The following is a 24139-nucleotide window of genomic DNA, read 5'->3' on the forward strand; positions in this document are numbered from 1 at the left end:
CGCCGCCTATTGGCGGAGGCGCGGGGGCCGCGGGCTCCGCCAATGGGAGCGCGGCGGGGGCGGGGCGAGCGGCCCGGCCGCGGCCGGGGGCGGTGGCGGCGGTAAACAGGCGTGCGGGCCCGGGCCGCGGCCGCCGAGCCCAGCTGAGCGGAGCGGACAGAGCCGAGCTGAACCGAGCGGTGGCCGCTGGGCTGTGCCGGGCCAGGGTATGGGAAGCGACCGCGGCAGTGGAGGGGCCAGGCTGGGCAGGGGAGGCCTGTGTCGGGCTGTGCGGCGTGGTGGGAGCAGCGGAGCACCCGGTAGTGCCGGTGCCCCCGGTAGTGCCGGTGCCTCGACTGTGGGAGCTCGCCCGTTGCCATGCAGGGCAGCGGTGCGGGAAGGGGTGTGGGTGATGGCGGCACCTGCGGCGCTGCCGCGGGGAGCACTCCCGTGCCCGGCGTGGCGCCTCGGGCCGGGGGTCGCTCGCCCGGGGCTCGTTCCCCGGCGGGCGGGGGGACGTGTGCGGGGTCCGGGGGCCGATGGCGGCAGCGGGGCTGCGCCCGGGCAGGAGGAACCCGGGGCCGCGGCCTTGCCGTGCCCTTGGCCGAGTCCCGGCGGGGCGAGAGCGGGGCCGGCCGGGTCCCGCCTCCTGCCCGGGCCCGGCGCCTCAGCGCAGCCGGGGAGATGCGCGGGCTGAGCGGGAGCGCGGCCCAAGGGGATCGGGGAAAGTGGGAATTCCCTGCCCCGCTCCGCAGGGAACGCGCCCTGCCCGGGATACCGCGCGGACCCGGTGCTGCGCTGCTTTCCGGGCTGATCCCGCTTGCAGCCTCGCTGCTCTCTGCCGCTGGCACCCATCCGCGCGTCTGTAAAATAAAGATGTTTGCTGTTTTTAAAGCTTTGCTTGCGGCTGAAATGGGGGTTAAAAAAATCCTGTGAGCCCCCTGGTAAAGTGCCTGAGGAAATAATCTTTCTATAGGCAAACAGGCTTGTGATGTCTTTGTAACAATGTGAACGGGAACTGATGGGGAGATACTTAGTTTTAAACAGATATCGAACAAGCGACCGATAGATAACTACAAATATGAAAGTTTGGTTTCAAACAACACTGTATAATGTTATTTTCATGGTTACTGATCATTTTAATTTCTGCAGGACTGTATAACAAGGAATAACACTATTTCTAATAGCCCAACAAGGGTAGGAATGTAGGTGGGGAGATTCTCTGTATTCCCCTCCATGCAATGAAAATCCATACTTTGTGGTCAGTGTTAGTAAAGGAAAATAAGGAAATAAAGGAAAATAAAGGAAATTAAATTTTCTTTCAATAACTGATAGTATCATTTTCCTAAAAATAACTGACCTAACAATTTAAGATTTTTTTTCTGAGTTGCTTGTCTTTTAATGATATTGTTTTACTAGACTCAGGTGTATTAATTAAGAATATGCAGAATAAGTCTTAGCACTGGATGTAGGAGGGTAGTGGCCAAAGTCAATAGTAGCTCAATAAAAGAAGGGATTGAGAAATTGTTCTTTATGCAGACTGAATGCAGACTGGTGTCTAAAGGTATATTGGTAGTTTTGTATTTCTCTGTCATGGGGTAAGAACATTCATATGTTATCAGAAGGAGTTTAGTTCACAGGAACTGCAGCTAGCAAGAGCAAGCTAGAACCTTCTTGCTCTTAGACCAGGAGAGTTCTTTTTGTATTTTGTCCTTTTTTTTATTGCTGTTAAGTAGCAGTGACATTGGTAACCTTGAATAAAGTATGCTTAGAATAAACAGCTTTATATTGTCCAGTCTTACTCGATGTGGGGGAAAAAGTGGGTGACCTGCTGTGTTTTGACAGTGTCTCCCTTTTATTAATGAGGTGGTGAGATGAGCACAAGAAAGGGCCAGATGTGGAGAACTGCCTCCTTTACCAAGTGCTGATCACCTTGTTTCATTCCTGCCAAAGGGAATTCTGTGCAGTGCAGCTCTGGTTAATTAATCTGTGATAGTTCACACAAGTTAATAATAGCTCAGTGCATCCATGCAGCAAGACCTGGACTTGTTTTGGCTTCTACTCTTCCAGTAGTCCTTTTAAAGGCAGGTGGAGATCTGTTGTTTCACACCCTGTTTGCCAGGCTGTATTGTTTTTCTGGAAACTGAGAGAGAACAAGGGACAGGAGCTGAATTCCTGCTTCTTAATTTTTTCTGTTAAAACTAATTGATTACGTATGTAGTTGGGATTTTTTTAGGTGGAGTTTGGTGGTTTTTTTCTGTCTGCATTTGTTTTTTCTTCATTGTTTTAACCTGGGTGCAAGGGATGACGTGTGTCTCATGGTCTGTCATCTTGTGTGTCAGTGTGTGTGGGATAAATTGTTTGATCCAGGTGGTTTGCCAAACACATCTCAGGACTTAGCTTAGTGCATGAATAAGCATTTCCCCTTTTCCTTACATCTGTCCTGCTGGGTGAACAGTCCAGCCTGGGATGGAGGCAGTGAGTCTGAGCAGTATTTAGCAATCACATCTCCAGTGTGATACAGGTCTTCTCATATTCTCCCTTTAAAAATTACAAAAGAAAGAAGTCTGGAAGAGGAGCCTTTTTGCTTTAAGGAGCTGTATATCCTGGGACAGAGCAGCTTTAGGAGAAAAGCTTTCTCTTTCAGCTTGTTTTATAAAAGTGCTGCCTTGTGCTGTGGGTGCCTGCTTTCCTTCAGGATCTGAAGAAGAAAATTATCTGCATGTGGAGCTAAAATACCAGCTGGCAGTGAAGCTCGGTAGTATGAGGACGTGGGTTCAATCATTGCTTTCTCACCCAGCAGCGAAAACTCATTTTATAGGCACATTCCTATCTTCACATTCAATTTTTTGTCTTTAGCTTCTCAGTTTTTTAGATGCCACTTGTTTTGTTCCTCTCACCTCCCTTTCCCCTGTATGGTATATGGCAAAATGAAATCAATCTGAGCTGGTGACAAAGACCCAAGAAATAACTGGATACACAAGTTTTGCCCTTTCTTTGCACAGTTGTGTTTCTGCACTTTATTTTAATGGCTTTTGTGTTTTGTCAGTCAGTAGAGGTGTGGAACTAAATAAAGCATGTTCAGTTCCCAGCTATCCAGTCTCTGACATGTTCTGTGTGCTTCTCAGAGCATAGAAAATGACATTATTTGCTCTGAAAGACTTAGTTGTCAGTCTGTGGACCTGGCTTTTAGAAACTTTACAAGTTTATATGTTTCCTTAAACAAGTCTGCATGCATATCCACAGTTTAAAAACAGGTGGTTTTTTTTGGAGGCTGCAGAAGACTTTGTCTTTTTTTGTGAAGACTGTAGATTCTTTATGTAGAGGGAAAAGATGATCTGTATGGTCCTAGAGCTGTTTTGTGATGTGCAGGTGATAACTTCCACTTACAAAGTTCTCCTACTGTGTTTGTTTTTCCTCTGTAGTTTGTCCTGGTTTTTGGTGCAGATTAGATTTTTATGTGGCTCCTTTCTTTGCTATTCATGCCTCCTTTTTAACCTGTTGCATGCCTTGGTTTTTTTCTGGGTCTGCTGAACAAGTGAACTCTAAAAGGGCTTTAGGCATTGTTCTGAAATATCACAGCTCTCCTGCTGTCTGGATTGTGCCATTTGGAAGGATTAAATCCTCATCCTAATTTGATCTGGTCAAAGTGCTCATCAACAGAGTACTTGGATTTAGGGAAGAGATGGCAGAAGAATGACTGGGCAGTAAACTGCAAGTGGATTTGAGTGTTTCCTTTGGAGAACCTTTCTGAAATCAGTAAGCCTGATACAATTATACATTGCACAGCAAACATTGTGGAGCATGGCTTTTCAGAACTCACTTGGAGTTTGGGGATTTTTATTTTTTTAACTGTATAAGCTGCAGAAAGCTTTGGTTTTTCTAGTTTGGAAAGGCAATATATTTATACTATGCAAATGTGAATTCATAAAGTCTATATATAGAGAGCATAAACAATTGTAGATTACAGATTCTGTATTAGGTTAGGCTTAGCTGGAAGAAAAATATAGAGCTCATTACTCTCATTTACCCTAGTGTCAGAAGTACCTATGTGTGGGGAGCAGGAGCAAACAGAAATAACTTGTCTGTGGCAGAGCTGCCATGCAGGAGCTGGAGGTTCTGACAGACCATGTTCCCCTGCAGCACAGAGATCATCTTAGGTCTTCTTTTTTTTGTCTGTAGTCCTCTTGTTGCAGGGAGGATTTGGCACAGCCAGAAAAATGGAAGCTCTCACAGTCAGAGGGCTATGAATAGACCAGGATGTGCTGTAAGTTGCTAAATTGGAACTTACCCCCAGTTTCTAGGGCAAGGTTGGAAGCCATGAGATGGATACAGACAGGAATGCCTGCAGGATCAATAGTGGAATCAGTGGCTGTGGGGTTTGCCTGCTGCTCCCAGAGGTGACAGCTCTCAGCACAGGGGTTAGGTTCTGATAAACCATGTTCCCCTGCAGCACAGAGATCATCTCAGGTCTTGAAGTACTCTTTTTTTTTTTTTTTGCCTATGGTCCTCTTGTTGCAGGCAGGATTTGGCACAGCCAGAAAAATGGAAGCTCTCACAGCCAGGGCTCTGGTGTGTCAGAGGGCTATGAATAGACCAGGATGTGTTGTAAGTTGCTAAATTGGAGCTTAACCCCAGTTTCCAGGGCAAGGTTGGAAGCCATGAGATGGACACAGACAGGAATGCCTGCAGGATCAATAGTGGGATCAGTGGCTGTGGGGTTTGCCTGCTGCTCCCAGAGGTGACAGAGGGGACAGCTCTCAGCACAGGGGGTGTCTCTGCTACCCAGAGAGACCTGTGAGGTGCCACTTACAGACTTGGGGCATGCTGTGCAAGGGTCTGTCCTGGTGTACACAAAGGGGGATAACCAAAATCCCTTCTTATCCCAGGTACAGGCCGTGTCTAGTTCTTACAGAGGTTCTGACTAGAAGCCACTGCCCAAGTGGCATTTAATGGTGACTGTTGGCAATATGTGGTTTAGGTGGTCAGCAAAGCAGCTCTGAATCCTTGTTTGTGTTTGATCCACAGAGGTGGGTGTTGAGAGGACTCGTAGGGATAGGCTGTGAGCTGTAAGTAAGGATCACTGTGGAGAGCACTGGGATTGTTCCCAGCCCTGTGCCTGACAAGCAGTGTAAGTTTGGGTAGATCACCTGTTCTCTTCCTCCAAAGTAGACAACTGTGGTATCAGTGCCCTTTCCTGAGCTTTCTGAGAGTTATAAGTGAAGAGGGTTGTGTGTTTAAATGCAAGAGGATGAGCTGCTATTTTTCTCAAGACTTGTGCATTAAGCAGTGGAGTATTTGAGTCTAAAGGAATCTGTACTTGTTTGTGAGGCACAGCACTTTATCAGTTTCTAGTTCCTAAATTAACCTTCGTGTGCTTTTGGAAAGTCAAAACTTCCAGGAAAAACAATTGTACCATAACAGCGTATAAAAAAAAAAAAAAGGAAATTAACTGCAAGTTGATAACCTTCTTAATTTATACTTTATATTCTAATTCAGAGTAATTTATACTTTATATTCTAATTCAGGGAAGCTCTGTTGACTCCTGTGCAGAGCTGCGCATCAGAGGGAGCTGGGCTTTGATGATCTCAAGGTGTTTGTAGTGCTCAGATTTTGTTTGAAGGTCAGTGTTTGGGTTTGATCAGTGTAGAGCTTTAGTGTAACCTTTTTATAATTACTGCTAGGTACAGTTATTCCATACAGATGTGGGGGATTTATCTTCTCAAGTAATGCTGTATGTTCCCATTGATGGGGTGACTTGGAACTAGTGAACTGTGCTTTTGTGTAAACTTGCCATAAACCTAAATAAAGGTTTCATCTTGTAGTAGTTCTGTTTCTTAAGTACAGGCTTCAAATATTGCATCTGCCAGAATCTGCAATAATCTGTGTGCTTGGAGGTCATGCTCCATTTTGATTTTAATATACTGTTGTCCTTGTTGCTGAGTGAAAGATCTGCATGCATGGGAAGTAACATGAATAATTCTGATGAACTCTGGATTAATGTGATTAAAGTTACACTTAAGGCTTTTGAGCTAAGCAGAGGATGCAGTGCAATGCACTTATAAGCACAGCCCACTGCATAAACAGAAGAGAAAACCCTTTTTTCCCCTTGTCCTCTTATTCTTTCTCCCTTTCCTCTTAATAAGAGAGATAATATAAAGATTGTGTGCTGGATATAAATACAACTCCTAGCTTGAAATCCATCCCCATGGCCCAAAACTTTTTGCCTTGCAATTGGGATAAATGGATTTTTTTTAAAATTATTATTTTGGGCCCCCAACTGCAAAGACTTAATTCTCAGGAGCAGATAGAGATCACATTTTTGGGGAGCAGTGAATGAGCAGTGACCTTAGAGTCACAGCCACTGAGTTGGATCTCCCTCAGTGTAGCAGCCAACAGTGTGTGCCCAAGGCAGAATTTATTGGTGCACTGTGCCAGGGCATGTCAGGAGTGACCTGTAGTGAGCCTTGTGCTCTCTTAATTGTGGTAAATCTTAATTGTGGCTAAATTATTTCCAGGTCTGTGTAGCTCATTTCCATCTGTGGGTAGAAGGGGACTGTGTTAGTTCCAGGCATGTGGGCTGTGACTGTGCTGTTGCATTCCCCAGACATTGTCCAGAGAGAAGTAAACAGGATTGTTGGTCCAGAGCATTCAGGGATGTATCTGTGCCTAAAATAAAGCAGGCCTTGCTAAAATGTCCAAGCATTCTTTTCACTCTTATGTGTGTCAAGCCATTTATGGGGAAAATTGTGTTTTGAACTAACTGTCATTTGCCAGAAATGAGTGCTAAGCCTTCTGAATTTTGTTGGAAAGAGGCATTTGTGTGCCCAGCAGCCCATTTTTATCAGTGCTGTTATTGTAGTGATTAGGGAGCAAAGCAGTTCTGCTTGCCCTTGAGAGGTGTTTGTTCTAAGTGCATTGGCAGAGTGCTTTGGGGAAGGGTGCTTGTAAAGAGACTTTTCAGAGACTTGATGAATTCAGCTTAAGGGGGCTTGAGTGCAGGCCACAGGGCAGGGTCAAATCTAGGGCTCCTCACTTCTGCTACCGGTCACATCTTTAAAAACATTTCCTTTGGAGCTGCAGTGTATTGGAGTTATGGGGAAGGGAAGAAAGAAGGATAAGCAAGGTGGATTTGCAGTTTGGTTTGAAGGATGAGGGCAACTTGTTCCTTTGAAAATGCTGGTTTTGTGCCCTGCATGGTTAAAATTTGGGTCAGCTGCAACCCAAGGAATCCAGCTAATGAAAATACATCTAGGCAGGGACCTGGCAATCTGGTATCAAAGGAACTGCTGGGGAGGTGTGTGATGGAACTGAAAAAGGCCATGAATGAAAGGATCACATCAAAGGGTTGGTATGGCAACAAACATAAAAAGAAATGGGAAAAAATGTGTAAAAGAACAGTTACAGAGCAGCTTAATGAATAATAGTTATATTGAACTTAGCCTACTTTTGTTTCATGGCCATGGAACAATGTCCTGAGTATCTGGCCTTCTGCATCTTGTTTGTGGTGTTTATTATTTTTATTTCATTATACTCTTGCCACACTTGCTCTGATGGTGTGGGTGGTTATACTGAAGCCAGGGTTTTAGTCCTTGTTTAGATACAGCCAAGATAACAGTGCCTGTAATAAAGGATAATGGAGAGAGGGAAGATGTAGAGGCTGTTTTATTGATATGTGATATCTGATTATCTGCCTTACTACCTGTCCAAGCTAATATTATTTTATTCTTTATTTTCATTTATTTAGAATAAAAGTTGAAGATAAAGAAGGCAGCTAAAACTGCAGACCTGATGGAGGGAATTAGGGCTGCTGTAAAACTGCTCTGGTTTTGTTGGGGGGATTTTTTTGGATGTTTTTTCTTTGGTCAGTTAGTTTGTTTTGATTTGAAAGATGATGGCAATCATGTTGTTTTGGTTTTTAAATAATTCAACAGTGTTTGGTAGTAGTAATTCCCATAAACTGAAAGAAGCTGTGTTGTCATGCACAGAAAACTTTCAGATGTGTTTCTGCTGTTTGTATGATTAGAGATCTTGTGTTTAAACTTGGTCCATCCTATATATATATATGTGTGTGTGTGTGTGCATATGTGTATCTGAGTAAAACTTTTCACTGTACAAGCATCTGGAGGAGGAAAGCTCCTGGAGTCTCAAGCAGATCTGTGTGTCTGTAGGAGCACATATTAGCACATGGAAAAGAATGGTTTTAAAGTGAGACAAATCCATGATTTCTTGTGTTGCTTGTAGCCAGGCTCTTGGTTTCTGTTCTTGGCCTCTGATAAGCTGAGTGATAAGCAAGCTGCACTTGCTTAAACCTTCAGTCCAATAGTCTGGAATGTTGAAAAGGGGAGGGAACACTTGGCAGTCAGTGGCTCCAGAGGATGGTGGGCTGTGAGGCTGATTGCTGCACACAGGAGGATCCAGCACTGGTTTGGTTTTGCTGCTTTGAATCAGGGGGTATCTGACCTGCAGGAGCCTCTGCCCACTGTGTGTACCTTGCCTGGTGCCTGAGGGTGCCTTGGCCTGAGTTCCCTAGTGCTGGAAGGTCTGGGGGTTTTCCAGGGGTTCATTCACCTGGGAGAAGCTTACTAAGCCAAATCTGTGACCCTGGCTATTTTTGGAAAAGGGCTCAGCATCCACACTTGTCAGCCCTCTTCAGGCCAGGTCAGAGGCACTGACAGCTTGTGCAGACACCACTGACCTGTCCCTGCCCTGTGCTGGCAGTGCCCCACTCTGCCAGTGGGAGCAAGTCAAGTGTGATACAGACCTTGTACACTTGGGCTAATTCCATTTGGAACCACTCCCTAAATCTCCTTCTGAGAGAGCTTCCTTATGCTGTATTTATTTATTTAGGGTAGGAATAGAACTTAGGGGGGAAAACTGCCTTGCCTGCTGTCTGTGCTGGATAATAACACAAGTGTAATTGTTTGGTACAGTACCAACCTTCTCAGAAGTGTGTGCCTCAGTTTTTGGGGTTTTGTCCTTGCTTGTGCTTGTTACCTTTTCATTAAAAAAAAAAAAAAAAAAAAAAAAAAAGGTAATTTTCCTAATGTTTGGATTTTTGGGGGTTTTTTTGGTGTGTGTGTAGTGTTTTACCTTCTTGATTATTTGGCATATATTTTATTTAGAGTAGCCTCTCTTTTGGCAGCACTGCATAGGAGCATGTTACTGATACTTCTGAGCTAACAAACCACTTACCTGGTACCTAGGTGGTTCCAGCTGCTGTGCAGAGCAAGTGGGGCTGGTAAAATGGAAGTCAGAGAGAGATTGGTAAGAATTTGCCCTGTGCAGTTTCTTGTAGCCAAATCTGTGCAGGGCAATAGGTTCTCTTTGTATGCTGATATATTTAGCAGTGCAGGGTTGAATGAGTGTTGTGCAATGTATGTTTTCTACTTGTGGCTGCATTAGCTTCCCTGAAATTTTGTTTGGAGATTTATTTCTTTTAAAAAGCACACATTTAGCATATCATAACAAGGTCTTTGGCTGGTTTGGGGTGAAAGAAGTGTATAGTTTTACTACTATTGATTAGTAAGAATACATGTTAAAAGTGGATTTGTTTTTGTGTGGGCTGTCCAAGTCTCTATTGGCTTACCTTTTGTTGCCCTTCTTGGGATGGAGGAAATGAACTTTTTTTGCACTCAAACTTTCCTTGCTGCTAATACTTGTGATCACAAAAGCACTTATTTCTTAATAGTGGCAACCTTTGAATGGTCTCATTTCAGCTGGGACAGTATTGGGTTGATGGCTGATTTCTTTGCCTGGCTCTGAATTGCAGGGACAGCCTGCAAATAAATGCTTTGGGTGAGATCCATGTGGAAATTTCCAGTGTGAAGATGGAGGGGTAGAAAAACACTTCCTGTTGACAGAGTAGATTTCCTTACCTGACAGGCAACTTTTGAGTTTAAAAGTGCATTATACAAGGTTAAGACAAATTGCAGTGGTCGAACTCAGTTAGATGCAGGAGTAACACTTCTTAGAGGTCTGGAGCATATGGATAGGTCTTGTGGTGAGAACCACAGAAAAACGACCTAGGTGGGCTTGAGTTTTATTTTTGCAGCTAACCTGTTATGCCCAGATTCCTTGTAAGCCCTTGACTATCCTTTTAACAGTGTACATAGAATATGTAAGTGTAACACTCCTGGCTGCAGTGCTTGTTCCGGATTTTGATCACTGATAAATTAAATATCAGTGGTTGAACAAATATCCCAGTAACTGGGCTTTATCCTGCATTTGCATAATAATGTCTCTCTGAAGTTCAGCTGTAGTAATGTGTGCAGTTCCTGTGTGATTGCACCAAATTTGTGTACTTCACAGAAATTTAGCTTTAGCAGTCCATTCTTCTCCTTCATGACAGGTACAGCAGACATGTTTGAGACAGAGCTTGTGTTTCCTGAGAAGGTAACTGGATCCAGGTGCTTGTGGTCTGCAGCTGGGTGTAATGCTTTGTGTGCTTTGACTCAAGACCACTTGTACACATCAGTGTATTCACATTTATAGTTGAGTATATGTGCATGTTGACAGCTTATCTTCTAAAAATTGATTGCTACCTGTGTACCTACCTAGGAAATAAATATGTGGCCTGAGACCAGTGCTCTCTACCTATTGCAGTCAGAACTTATTTTTTTCTCTCCAAATCATTACAAGCTACAAGCTGGGGACAGAACAGACTATGGAGCCGGCTACCTTTGGAGGATGGACAAAGCTTGATCACTGGTGTGGGAGTAAAGAAATTCAGCTATGTAAAATGAGCAGGCATAACTCCAGGGCAGGGATGGAATGTGACAGTGAACTTCATCAGTGCTGTCAGGACCTGAGAACATGTTCCAAGGCTCCATAATAATTAAAGGTCAAATGTTAATGTTTTTAATCCACTTCTAACATCTGGAAGGAATCAAGACTATCTTTCTAGTGTTCACTGACATTTACTGTCTTTGCTTGCCTTGGTCCATGGTAACTTGGATATTTGTGTAGAGTCCTGGAAAGTTATCCTAACTCATGAGAACAAGGAGAATTCTCTTTTCCTGGTAAGATCAGCTAAGCAGGGCCCTCAGGCTGGCCTGGGGGCCAGCTCAGCTCAGCTCTCAGCTCTCTGGGCTGCACACAGGTTCCCATGGTGGCTGCTTGCCAGAGCAGGAAGAGATTTTCCAGGCATCTGCTACCAGCTCTTAGGGGACATGAAACCTGCTGCAGACTTGTTCTTGACATCTTGTCTCTCTGCTCCCTCTCCCTTTTTATCTTTCAGCACAGAAATTGATCAGTCATGGCGGGTGATGCCATCATGGTCATGAGGGGCCTGACCAAGCTGAGCAAAGCCATCCTGGAGACCCAGGCAGGGCAGCTCCGGCAGGTGCTCCTCGGGGGAGATGCAGTCACCATTGCCAGGACTCTCCAGGCTGCTGCTGAGGAACAGTTCAGCTCTGCCCTGGGCAAGGTGCAGGTGAGCAAAGCTCTTTGAGCACAGTCTGGTCTGGTGTTTTGCTTTTTCTCCAGGTGCTTTTTTTGGTTTTGTTTGTGTGAGTATCACATCTTGAATGAGAGCCTGGTTCTGAACTGTGGGATTGATAATAGTAATGTTGCAGTGCTCTGGGTATTCTTTGGAATCTGTGGCATGTGGAAGGTGCTTGGACAGGAATGGGAGGGGAATGTTAGTGTTTCCTTTCCTGAGTGTTTAAGACATGCAGAATAAGAAAAGTGCTCTATTTGTCCCATCTTGTTAAAGATCAAGCTCTTACTAAGACTGGTCAGCAATTTTGTTGTTTAGAGTCTCCTTTAAACTTTGGGCATTGATTTACCTCTCTTTTAGAGTGCATTTGATTTATCTCAGTGCTGCTTCCTTTCTTGGCAGAATTGGTGCATATGGTATTTTTCAGAGTGGCTCAGGGTCAGGTGTTTGCACATTCACCACTTCCAGCCCAGGCTGGATTTTTGGAACTGGCTTTCAAATGAGGAACATAAGGAAAGGCAGACAGCAGCTTCTCTCATCAGAGATGGGGATAGATTTATAAGAGCTTCACATCTACTGTGCTGCCATCTTTTGAAAGCAAGGGGTTTATCTATGGTACTTCTCTCTCATCATCCTCTGGAAGGGGTGTGTAGCTCAGATGACCATTTTTGAAGCAGAAACTAAGGAATGAGATTTTGATGGTTTTTATGCAATGAGCAATCTATACCTTTAGTCCTAGAATCTGGGCCAGTGTTTTCTTGGTTCTCTTTAAGCTTGCAGTAGAACTAACTTGGATGTTTGTTTTTGGGGTAGTGCTTTGTCTTGTCATTGTCCTCCTCTTGCACCCAAGAGAAGACAGAGAGAGAGAGATGTTCTGTTTCTGTCCATGTTCCTCTGCACAAGAGAAGCCCAATGAGCACAACTGCAGAACACTTGCCCTGCTTTATGTAAATGGGTTCCAAGAGAAGCTCCTGTCAAAGCAGAGCTAAGTAAGAAATATAAACATACAGCATTTTCTGTTTTGAAGAGAGGAAGATCTTTTACATTAATTGGCAGTGGTTTAGCTGTCTGGAATGTTTCTAAAAATTTAAGTATGGAGGTAAGAAAGCTTTCTTGCTTGTAATCAATCACTGGTCAGTATTGTGAGCCACCGTCCCCATCTGTAAACATTTCTCTCCTCCCCCACTGTGATGTTGAGGTTCAGAATAGTATGAGATCTGCTGAATAACAGGAAAGACCATGTTCTGCTTTTTCTCTAAGGAAGGGAAATGTAATTAGTATTTAGGAAAGAGCCCAAAATATGTTGCCTGCTTGCCTGACCACAGCAGGATTTAAAATCCTGTTGATAGCCTGTAACAGTCATCTGTTATTTTATGGTACTGCCACTGCTGAGATGCGTAACTAGAGATAATGCTCTGCTGTTGATTTTTATTTATGTATTTATTTTTGACTGAAAAGTGTTAAAAAATATCTGGACTTTGTGGGGCAGCTTTTGCAAGGTTAGGACAGAAAAGAGTGTCAGGAGTGTTGCTGTGCCTGGTGCTGTTATCCTTGCTCCAGGCACAGAATTTTATTTATTTTGGGATGACAACACATAGTTTGGTGGTTGAATAATGGAATGTGTTTTGCAGTTGGTAGTGTTATGACTGTGAAGGGCTGAGCTTACTCTGCCTGTAAGTAGGTATCTGGTATTGCTTCAGGTGGCTTTGGACTTGGAAGTGCTCACGTTGGGTGGCTGCAAACAGGGTGGGAGGAGGGAAAACAATGTTATTCTGATGTGATATTGCAGCTCCAATCACCTGTTGTTTCTGAGCAGTGCACTGCTTCTAGTGAACTCTGTATTTAGTGACCTTTTCTGGCATGTATGTAAAAACAGAGTGTCTCCAGTTATGGATATTTGAGAAACTGTTAAAGAATTTGCCTATCAGTGCAGTTAAAAGGTTGTCAGGGATTCCAGGCATCCTCAGTGTCTCTTCCTTTCTTTCTTTCTTCTCTCTTACTGTGAATGTCTGCAGTGCCAGTCTGTCTGTACAGTTCTTCACTGTGGAGACATGACACCCAGCTGCATGCTTATCTCTGAGGACCATGGGTGGGTAAGGAGCAAAGTTTAAGATCTTTACTTCAGGTATTTCAATTCTTGTTTGCAGGAGCTTGGCAAACAGCGGGAGAACTTCACTGACCTTGGTGAGGATTTTGGGAAAGACTATGACTTCTCAGCCAGAGAGCCATCAGATGCTCCAATGGACTTCTCCACTGCCCCTGGCAAGCCTCAGGAACACAGCACTGAAGGCCCTGCTTATTCCTACACAACAAATGGACCTTTTAGAAATATTGATGAGACTGGAGATTCTGGCATGGGTCAGAAGCCTTTCCCTCCCAAAATGGATGCAAGGTTATTTGGAGGCATTAGGGACCCTGGAAATCCTTTTGCTACTGCCTTTGGACAAAATAGAGCTTTTCACCAAGACCATTCCTCTGTTGGTGGATTAACAGCTGAAGATATTGATAAAGCCAGACAGGCCAAAACAGGTTCAGGACAGAAACCCTACAAGCAGATGGTATGTTGTTTAATTAAGGATTCTCACTACTGTGGTGTCTGTACCACATTGCCCTTACTCACCTTCTCCTGTTTCTCTCATTTCTTCCTCTTCCACTATTCCCTTTTTTGGAGGGAAAAGAGGGAAGTGTCAGTGCTCATTAACCCTGTGATATTTGTTCTGTCAATAGCTTTTCAGTCTCTCTTTTCACACTTGCTCCCTCTATGTCAGATAATCTGATGTGAGAGGATGTTTAAAAAGTGTACATAGGCTTAGGATTGGACCTAAGCTCCTCACAGTGGAGGCTGTGGCTTCCTGTGTGGCTTCCTGCAGTTGGAGAGGTGGAGGCAATGCTGCCCTGAGCATAAGCAGATTGGAGAGTAGCACAGCTCACAATTTTCACTTTAGTGCTTCATGCCCTGGTGTGAGTGCAGAACCCCCAGTGCAGACACTTGTCACCTGCTGTGACCTTGTGCTCCTTCCCCACATCCAGTATCAGATGCCACTGGGCTCACTCCCTCAGGGTATTGGATGTAACTGTACACTTAGCTGCTCCTGCTGTGTGTGGGGGAACTGTCCACAGTCCTGTGAATTACAGTTCTGTGAATCTGATCACCCTCCATGAGTTCTAATGCCATGCATGGAAGGGAGTTTGGGTTAGCATTGTGTGGCTTCTCCAAGTTCCAGATACAAGGGCTGCTGAGTTGAAAGTGAAAATGGGGTTTCCCAACATGGTTATCAGCTCTTCTGTCTTTCCCACCCTCCTGTCCTCTCCTCTGCTCAGTGTGTATTTCAGTTCAGGATGTGTCTGTTCCGCTCGGTATTCCCTTGAAAATCTCAAGGGTTCAAGGAAAGCTTTCTGCAGCATGAGCTGTTCAAGTGCTCTGGCTTGTGCTCTGGCTTTGCAGGTGTCTGAGCATCTGCCCAGTTCATTTGTGGATTTCTTGTTTTGATTTTCCCCCCTGTCTCTCCCCTGCAGCTCAGTGAGCGGGCCCGGGAGAGGAAGGTTCCCGTCACCAGGATCGGCCGCCTCGCCAACTTCGGAGGTCAGTGTGCACTGCCCCCCTTGCCATGGCACTGGCACTGCTGGCACGGCTGCCTGTGACAGAGCTCCTGCTCTGCACCCCTGGGGCCTTCCACTGCCACCCTACCAGCAGTTCAGCTTGCTGACAGCAAAGTGCTTTCCCTCAAACAGCTCGATTTGGGCTTTGTCATCGCTCTTTAGAGTGTGGGGCAGACGATTTGGGGGTGCATGGTGGAGCTGTCATGGTGACACATCCATGTCATTAAAACAGTCTCCCTGTTTTAATGGGAGACTGTGGTGCAGGCTGTTCCCCAGCCTGTACAAATACCCTGCTCCTGCACATGTGATTGCACTTTGAGGAGACTCTCCCAGTCCTTACAGTTTGCTGTTACTGTCAAGCAGAAACAGCTGGAGCAGCTGTTATTCTAAGTAATCCTTCCCCAGTCTTATCCTTGCTACTTCTCTGAACAGTGTTTAAATATAAAACATTTCCTCCTGGTATTCCTTTTTGAGCATGGGGAGATGATAATAGTCAAGCATTGCTTGTAGACCATTTTCTCCCAGGAAGGATGTAAATTCTGAGCTTGTAAGATCAAGCTAGCTGAAACTTAAATGAATTTTACTTGCAGAATGGGACTTGCTATAACAAAAAGCAACTAAATATCTTAAGTAATACTGACAGATGATGCCTGTTTAATGTCTTGTATCCAAAATCATCAAAGGACTTAACATGTTCCTAAGGAATAAGGTATCACATAGTGCAGGTGGAGAGATGAACACAGCTAGTGCTACTTAGGTAATCCTCCTCCTTGGATGAGGAGTCTGTGTGTTGCTGTGGTTGGGTTTTTTTGTGACTCTACTGTTTGGAGATGATAGTGGCCTATCTAGGTTGTGAACAGTCTCTTGTGGCTCTTGTGATTCTCTTCCACAAAATTTGATAGAGAACCACATGTACAAATTAGACATCCTTGTGTTACAGATCCCAGAAGAAAGAAAAATAACCTGTCAAATGTAATTCAAATCAACTATTATATTAAAAAAACCAATTACTATGTGTCTGTATGTCCTTTTGTCAGACTAACAGGCACACACACTAGGAGAAGCTGGGGCAGGGGCTGATCCTATGCAGTGCAGAAATAAACAGCAAGTGAATTTTGTGCTAAGTTTTTCATGCTTGTCAGATCTCTTTAACCCTGCAGTCTGTTGCAGGCTCTGGCATCACAGCATGCCTGTTATTCCTTAAGGAGAAGCAGATTAATGATCTGCTTTTTGGAGTAACAAGGCATTACTTAAAAACTCACTTACCATGTTCTAAAGCTCTGGTAGCACACAGGTGTCCACTCTAATCTAGCCTTGAATGTTAGGGGAGGTATCACAGCACCTTTAGCTGCCATCTTCTGAGTTCCTCTGTTGCTGCTTGCTGACAGCTGGTGGATGTGAAATGGCAGATGAGCAAATTTTCTGTGAACTTTGGGTTCCAGTGCTGTTGCTTTTATGTTTTGGCACCCAAGGCTGTTGTGGGAGGGAAGGCTAACTCATCTTCCAGGGGAAGTATAACCTGTCTTCTCCTAACCTCAAGGTAAAAACCAAAACAAACAGCCCCATCAGACCAAAACCACTAAGGGAGAGTAGGAAAGAAAGAGATTGCTCATAAGTAGCATCTCCAGACATCTGTGTCATTTATTTTTTTTTGGTCTTGCTACTCTCCTCCAGTTGTCTGCTTCATATGAGTAAAATGGCTGGCAAGAGAGAGTGCTTCCTTTTAGAGGGCTGCTGGGGGAAAATTCTTGTGCAGAAATTGTTCAGATCCTCTGGTCTCTGCAATCTCATGTTAGCATTCATTACTTATCTTTCCCTCTGAATTTTAAGTTGCAACAGCAAAGAGAAACAGTACTGTCAGTACAGTGGTTTAGCAAACAACAGATGTGGTCCATAGGTAATTTATTTCAGTTTAAGATATCCCTTGGTATTATTTTGGGACTTTTTACAAGGACCTCTGGTAACAGGATGAGGGATAATAGCTTTGAACTGACAGAGGGCAGGTCAGATTAGTTATAAAGGTTATTAGTTATAAAGGAATAAATCCTTTATTCAGAGGGTGGTGAGGCACTGGCACAGCTTGCCCAGAGAAATTGGGAATATCCCATCTCTGGAGGTGTTGAAGGCCAGGTTGGATGGGGGAGGATGAAGAAATATTGCAGGAAACATCACTGTTAACCTGTGGGATATTAGTGAGCCAGCTGTGTCCTCACTTCCTAGAGCATTGAAATGATGAGAATCAGCCAAGGAATGGCAGAGGTGGGGGGTGATTATTTCCTGCTCTGCTGCCTGGCTCCTCACATTGCCTTAAAAATAACTAAGGGCAGGAGGCTGCTCCATGTCTGTGAGGGAATGTGGCTCAAAGCAAGGAAACTTTTTGTGTGGGAATTTTCTTGTGTGCTTTGGGATGCCATCTTCAATTGAAGACCCCAAGAAATCATTCTGGGAAATAAAGTGGTTAAGGTGGATTCTTCACCTACAATCTCCACACCAGTCAAACTAGCATTTGATTGTTTTTTTTAATAAAGTCAACTTTTCCCCTTTATTTCTATATTAGAACAGTATTATTTTAATGTTGGATAGGATGTTGAATAGGTCAAAACCAGAGTTCATATAACTGTTCTGGGGTTCAGATAGCTGAATTCCCATGCTGTTGGCATGATCCCATTCCTCCTCCTGTCTTTCCATGTTTTCTTTCATGCCCTCCAGTGTTATAGGAGTGTTCAGCTGTGTCTCAGCCATGATGTCAGGACACTCTGGTGAGTGATGGACAAATTAGCAACAGGAGGCAGAAATACTTGGACTGCTGAGTTTGCCTGGCTTCTCACCTCTTCTGTGGGCAAAGAACATTTTACTGGAAGGGTTGAAGATGATGTTTTCCAAGACTTGCCTGTAATACTGAGCTAATATTGCTCTGTGATCAGCACAAGATTCTCTCCTGAACTTCCTAGTCCTTTATATGTATTTTTGTTTGCCTCTTGCAGCAGCCAGAGTGACTGCTGGTAGGTGTATTTATAGTACTAAATAGCATCCTTGATTTTTATTTATTTATTCTTCCCAGGATTGTAATTGACAAAACAGATTTTTCTGCAGTTTTTTTTTTTGTTCCATGCTTGTTTTGTAGCCTGATGGGTCATCAGTTCCACTACTCAGTTCTTGATTTTTTTATATTTCCATTCTCCCTTCCTTGCCTTATTTGACTTTTCTAAGCTGTTCCTGTCTCCCTTCATCATATTCCTGGTTTCTAAGTTTATTATTTTAATGATATAATAAGATTCTTTTGCAATAAAGAAAATTCAGGAAGCTTGTGGTGAAGCCTAGATTTAATGTGATTTGTAACAATTTGGAAAACAAAAAGAGCAAAAACCTACTCTGTTGAGGTGTGTTAGTGAAGTATATACAGACCTGACAGCTGTGAGTGGTAAGTGGATTGGGTTTGCTTGTCAAGGTTTGGCTGCAGGGAGAAGCTTCCAGAAACTTCCCCCATGTCCAGCTCCAAGGTGGCTCCAAGCCAAGGCCATCAGCAGTGGTGGCAGAGCCTCTGGGATAAGAGTTAAGAAGGGAGGAAAAAATCCATAAAAAAAATGCAGCTGGAGAGAGGAGTGAGAGAAACAGCCCTGCAGGCACCAAGGTCAGGGAAGGAGGAGGTGGAGAAGGTGCTGCAGGTGCTGGAGCTGAGATTCCCTGGCAGCCTGTGGTGAAGGCCATGGTGAGGCAGCTGTGTCCCTGCAGCCCATGGAGGGCCACAATGAAGGAATTCCACCTGCAGCCCATGGAGGAGCCCCAGGGAACAGATGGATGCTTGAAGGAAGCTGTGAAGCCCCCACAGGAGCAGGATTGCTGGCAGGACTTGTGCCCCTGCAGGATTGCACCCTGTGCTGGGTCTGTGCAGGCTGTGAGGAACTGCAGCCCATGGAGAAGAGGACTATTGGAGAAGTTTGTGGAGAACTCTCCTGTGGGAGCCACCCCACACTGGAGCAGGGCAGAGTGAGGAGTTCTCTCCCTGAGGAGGGAGGAGCAGAATTCAGGAGTGAAGTTAAACTCGGGAAGAAGGGAGGAGTATATTATTCACATGCCCTCTGAACAGAGATTTCGCTTTCTCAGAGTTCTCCTGAGAGAAGCAGAGAAAAGAATGATCAAAACAATTCTTATCTCATCTGCTGCTCCTGTGTTTGTGCCCATGTGGAATGTGTTCTGGAGATTGTTTACCCAAGGTGTTTGCTGGATTGGATTCTGGTGAGGGTGTTTGGATTCACTGACCAGTTGGATCCACGTGTGGGTGTCAGGACTCTCAGGCAGAGAGTCACAAGTTTTTGAGTTAGTTAGTGATAGTTCTTGTTAGTGTGATATAGTGTAACATAGTTACATTATAATATAATAAAGTAATTAATTAGCTTTCTGATATCATGGAGTCAGATGCCAGTCATTCCCAGAAGCTGGAGTTCTGCACATCATTCTTCCTGCTCAAACACCTCAGCCCCAAACATCCACCCTTACAGCCTCCTTCTTTGCAAGCTTGACTGCTAAGCAGCAGCAAACACTGTGATTGTAGTTTGAAGTTGTTTGAAGCCTTTGTTTAAACTTCAGATCTTTAAAGCTCAGCAGCTGTTTAACCATGCACTTGTTTCTGCCTGATTTTACTTAGTTTGTCTAAAACTGTTGTTGATTGGTGATTTGGGTTCATTTTTTTGGAAATTGAACAGAGTGAGCAGTGAGGAAGTTGCAAGAGCACCTATTGAAAAAGCAGCTCTTTTTCTAGTGCAGTCTAAAGTATTAGTACAGATGCTTAGCTGTGCACATTTAGGAGAAGATACATTCATTTGTAGTCTGATCTTGCCCACACTGATGTAAACCCCAGCTGCCTTTAAAGAAGCTGTAACTTCTTCAGCTTTATTCTGCATGACAGAGTAGAATCTGGTTCCTAGATTTTCATTTACCTTAGTGGTTTGTGTCTTAATGATGAAGAGATTAGAAACTTCAGATATGTTTTATTTTATGTCCAGGAAGTAAATCTGGTAATTTTTAATTTTAGACATTGAACATAGAGCCTACAGAAGATGTGATTATTTTTCTGAAACCAATTACTGCTAGTCAGTTCAGTCTAACTCTGATAATGATCAAGCTGATTTATGGTGGGGAGCATTGTTGTGGAGGTGGTAAAAGTGGGATCAAGGCCAACACAGATGTTCTGTGAGTGGTATTTAGTCTAGAAAATCACATCTTATTGATGAGATGTATTTATTGGCTTCCTTTCTGACTCTTGGTGCTGCCTGCTCCAAGGTACTGTCTTGTATGTGGGATCTGACTGGAAATAATCATGTATCAGCATTTTAGTAGGTGTTTATGCTGTGTTTGAAAAACCTTTTTGCTTGTTTTCTGTGAAGCCTAGGGGTATTTTTCTCAGCTTGTTTAGCTAATAAAATCTCTGGATTTCTGGTGCAAAACACTTGTTAATTGGTGATGCACGGTTTGCCACAATTGAAGGGTCTACACAAGATAGTTACTAACATCAGACTTCCTTCAGTGCTGTGACTCCATAGGAAAACTTGCAGAAAATATAGAAATTTCTTTTTAAAACCCCAAGCAAAAGCCATCCTACAAAAGCCCCCACCAAACCAACCAAAAAACCCAAACCCCAACCACCTTGTAATGTCATTGATGCCTCTTGTGCTTCACCTTATGCAGGATTCTCTGGCCCCAGTGCATGTAGTCTGTAAGATTAAAAGTGGAGCTGCTTGTGAGGCAGACAAACTATACGAGGGAGTGGGGGAGTTGTGATTGCCTGGTGGGAGAGAGGAAAAGCTCCAGTGCAGGATCAGGGTCACCTTGTTTGTGGCCAGGCTTGCTCACTCGAGTCTACAAAACTTGTGCATGTGGTTCTTCCTGCACACGTGCAAAATGCCACGTGCTGGACAGCTCTGCTTCCTTCATTGTGCTGACTTTGCTCCCTGGTTCTTTTACCTGGGAGGTTTTCCAGCAGTGCCTTAAGGAGGGCTTGAGGTGCTTGGAAAGCAGGTGCACCCAGTTCTGTCAGCAGTGTGGGAGCAGAGCACAGCAGGATGCACCACTGCTGAGGAGATTGGAGCAGCACCATCTGTTCTGATTGCCCACGACATTTATTATCCAGAAAAATAAATATTTTGATATTGGGAAGGCAGTGAGACCTTTGGTTGTATGATTAGATCTGTGCCTCATTTACTCTTGGGTGCCTTTGCTGTGGTTAGCAGAGGCAGATAATGCTGCTTTTGTACTCCTGTAACCTGTGGCTGTGGAACCTCCCTGCAGTTCACTGATAGTGCATGGGCAGTGCTGTGTTTTGTCTCCTGGTTTTACTGCTGTGTGGGATTGCTCCCCAAGCCAGCTCCTTGCACTGCAGGTTGCAACACTGCTGGTGTAAGGTGAGCCTTGGGGTAAAACACGTTTCTGTTCATCACAGTAAATGAGCTCAGGGAAGGAAGAGACAGCTAATGAGCACAATTAAACCTAAAGTTGGACAGCAAGGTTGCACAACTTCACACTCTGTTGGCTGTGGCTTCATCCTAAATGATGCTTTTCCTCCTGCTGTTGTGGCACAATGGGCAGTGAGAGGGATTCTGTTCCTTCTTGAGAGTGGTACTTTGAGAACCATGTTTGTGAGAGTTTTGGCTTCTTTTTCTTCCCTTTTTTTAAACTCCATGATTGGAGTCTGCAACAGGACATCAGCCAGAGCACAAAGCTCTGAGTAACACTTGTGGCATGCTTTATAAAAGCCAGATGTCCCAGACTGGCCTAGCCTATGATTCCTGGCTGGCATGCTGGGCTGAGGAAGTGCAGGAGAAAACTCTTCAGTGTCCAGTGAAGATGGCTCCATTGCAAAGGCCAGAATGTTCTGATAGGGCTGTTGTGCATTTGAATGTGTGCCTTAAAGTTCATTACCAAAAATGCTTCTGTATGTGGCTTGGAAGGTTTTTTCATTCTGACTTGAGTCTTTTTCTTGTTATTTTAAAGGACTGGCTGTTGGTCTTGGCATTGGGGCCCTGGCAGAAGTGGCAAAGAAGAGCCTAAGACCTGAGGAACGCAGTGGTAAGTCATTTCCGTGTCCTTCCATTTTCTTTTTATCTTCCTCTTTATTTTATTTCTAGACACAGTTTACCTGCATTTGCAAAATTTGTATTCTTTTGAAGGCTGGGTAGTGGGACAGAATAACAGGGGATATGAGTAGTTCTTTTATTTTCAATATTATTCTTCATCTCTTGGCTCTTCTCCCATCTCAGTACACCACAGCCTCACTGCATGGACGGAGGTCAGAGGAATATTCCAGAGAATGTGTTTGTGCCAGCACAGTTTGTACAGCTTTACTTTCCCTGAGGTTCAATATTATCCCTGTGCCCATTCTTGGATTGTCTTAACAATTCTTTTTAAACTGTTCAGTGAAACAATGCATTTCTGTCAGTACAGAAACTTTACGTGAGCCTCTGTATCTGAAAATATTGTTAGTGGTTGCAGTCTGTTTGAAATGAAAGAATATTCTGCCTAGGAGGAACTTGGAGGATGGCTGTTCTCTTGTAAGAGAGACAAAGCACTTTATGCTCCTGTTAAATGGGAATTCTCTATTTCCAATATCCTTCTTGTGCTGCCTTCTAAAGGGTTCTCATAACATGCAAAAGGCTGTGCTGAGCAAATTGACCTGATCTTCCTTCTTTTCCAGCTTATGTGAAATTGGAGGTAAAATGTTCCTAAGTTGTACCTGATCATGTTGTGGTGGCTTTCTTCTAAGCATGTGTGTTGGTTAAATATTGTGGGGGGTCTGCGTGTGAGTGCTTTAGGGCATAGAAAATTCAGGTGTTGTTCTCCAGAAAATGTGAGATTACTCTGAAGTTTGTGGTTCCATTCACTTGTTTGTTATCCAGAAAAAGCTTTGGTGGGACACTGCAGAATGTCAAGGTCTGTTAGGGTTGCTGCAGGCTGTTTGGTCTCCAGCTGGTCTCTCTGCTTTGCCTGGTGTGGTTGTGTGTTTGGGTTACTTCCAGTGACTGGAGGGAGCTGGTGAAAGGTTGAAATACTTGTAGATGGAAATAAAAATGAAGTCAAATTGTTCCTGGTTCAGAAGCATTACTTTCAGATAATGACAACTGCTAGGTCCTTGTAATTCTACTCTAATTCAGCTCTGTCTTTGTAATTCTACTCTAATTCAGTTCTGTCTACTCTAATTCAGTTTCTGTCTTCACCCTGGTCATCTTTAGGGGTGGAAGAAGGATGGAAACGGAACCTCTCTTTCAGGAGGTGCTGGAGTGGCTGAAAAATGAAGAAATTTGGAGGGGGGGGGTGGGCAAAACACTGAAAAAACAAAGCAACTGAACAAAAAAATCCCAACCAGAATAAATTCCCAAACCATTAAACAACACTTCAGGATATGAAACACATTCCCATTAGTGGGAGGCAGGGGTTGTGGACAACCTATGACTCTGCTTGTATTTAGAATACCAAAATGCAAATATTAACAGCAAGGCAATACAGAGCAGCCCAGCAGAGAAAAAGGATCCTTGGCACAGAGTTCTTGTTTCTCTCTGAGGTGTTTGAGGATGGGAGGGTTTCTTTGCTTTGATTTAAAAACATGCACTCAGGCAAACACAGCTCATCCTGGAGAGAATCCTTGAAGGCCTTTTGCTTCAGCACTTGGCATGTTTGACAGGTTGTTGATACCTGTTGGAAGCTGATGATTTGTGTTGCTTTTGACAGAGGTGGAATTGCACAACTGTTGGTATTTCTCTGCTTGCCAGAGTGTTTTCTAATTAGGCACACCCTAAATGAAAACATGAGCTTGCAGAGCTCTGAAGTTTGAGGGAATAACATGAGCTTTTTTCCTCTCTTCCAGCATGAGAAGGATTAGTTTTATTTTTTTTATTATTTAGAGGGCAAAAGACACTTTCTCCTTGCAATAAAGCAACAAGTTTAAACTTTTTATCTTTTATCTTCTTGATGGGGAAACTGCTATTTTTCTCTCTCATAAGCCTGCTCTACAGTCTTGAATCTTGCTTTGGGAAGAGTGATTTTCTTGAATAAATATTGTTTAAAAAAGGCAGCCATGAGAACTGCCAACTTCAGTGCTAGGTAGGGAATAAGAAAATGACCTGGCTTTTA

General features: G+C 44.0%; 1 protein-coding gene across 1 annotated transcript in view; it reads left to right on the forward strand.

Annotated features, from left to right (window-relative positions):
- The first annotated feature begins 101 nt into the window (after window positions 1-101).
- Window positions 102-24139, forward strand: part of COQ8A (coenzyme Q8A) — a 41509-nt gene continuing 17471 nt past the window's right edge. Inside the window, exons 1-5 of the mRNA XM_063152609.1 lie at window positions 102-206; window positions 11219-11413; window positions 13567-13977; window positions 14936-15002; window positions 22007-22081. Of these exons, the coding sequence (XP_063008679.1) occupies window positions 11237-11413; window positions 13567-13977; window positions 14936-15002; window positions 22007-22081 (730 nt within the window). The 5' untranslated portion in view covers window positions 102-206; window positions 11219-11236. The remainder of the gene's footprint in view (window positions 207-11218; window positions 11414-13566; window positions 13978-14935; window positions 15003-22006; window positions 22082-24139) is intronic.

The sequence above is a fragment of the Melospiza melodia genome, chromosome 3 (assembly GCF_035770615.1).
Source record: "Melospiza melodia melodia isolate bMelMel2 chromosome 3, bMelMel2.pri, whole genome shotgun sequence".
In the NCBI taxonomy this organism is placed as follows: domain Eukaryota; kingdom Metazoa; phylum Chordata; class Aves; order Passeriformes; family Passerellidae; genus Melospiza; species Melospiza melodia.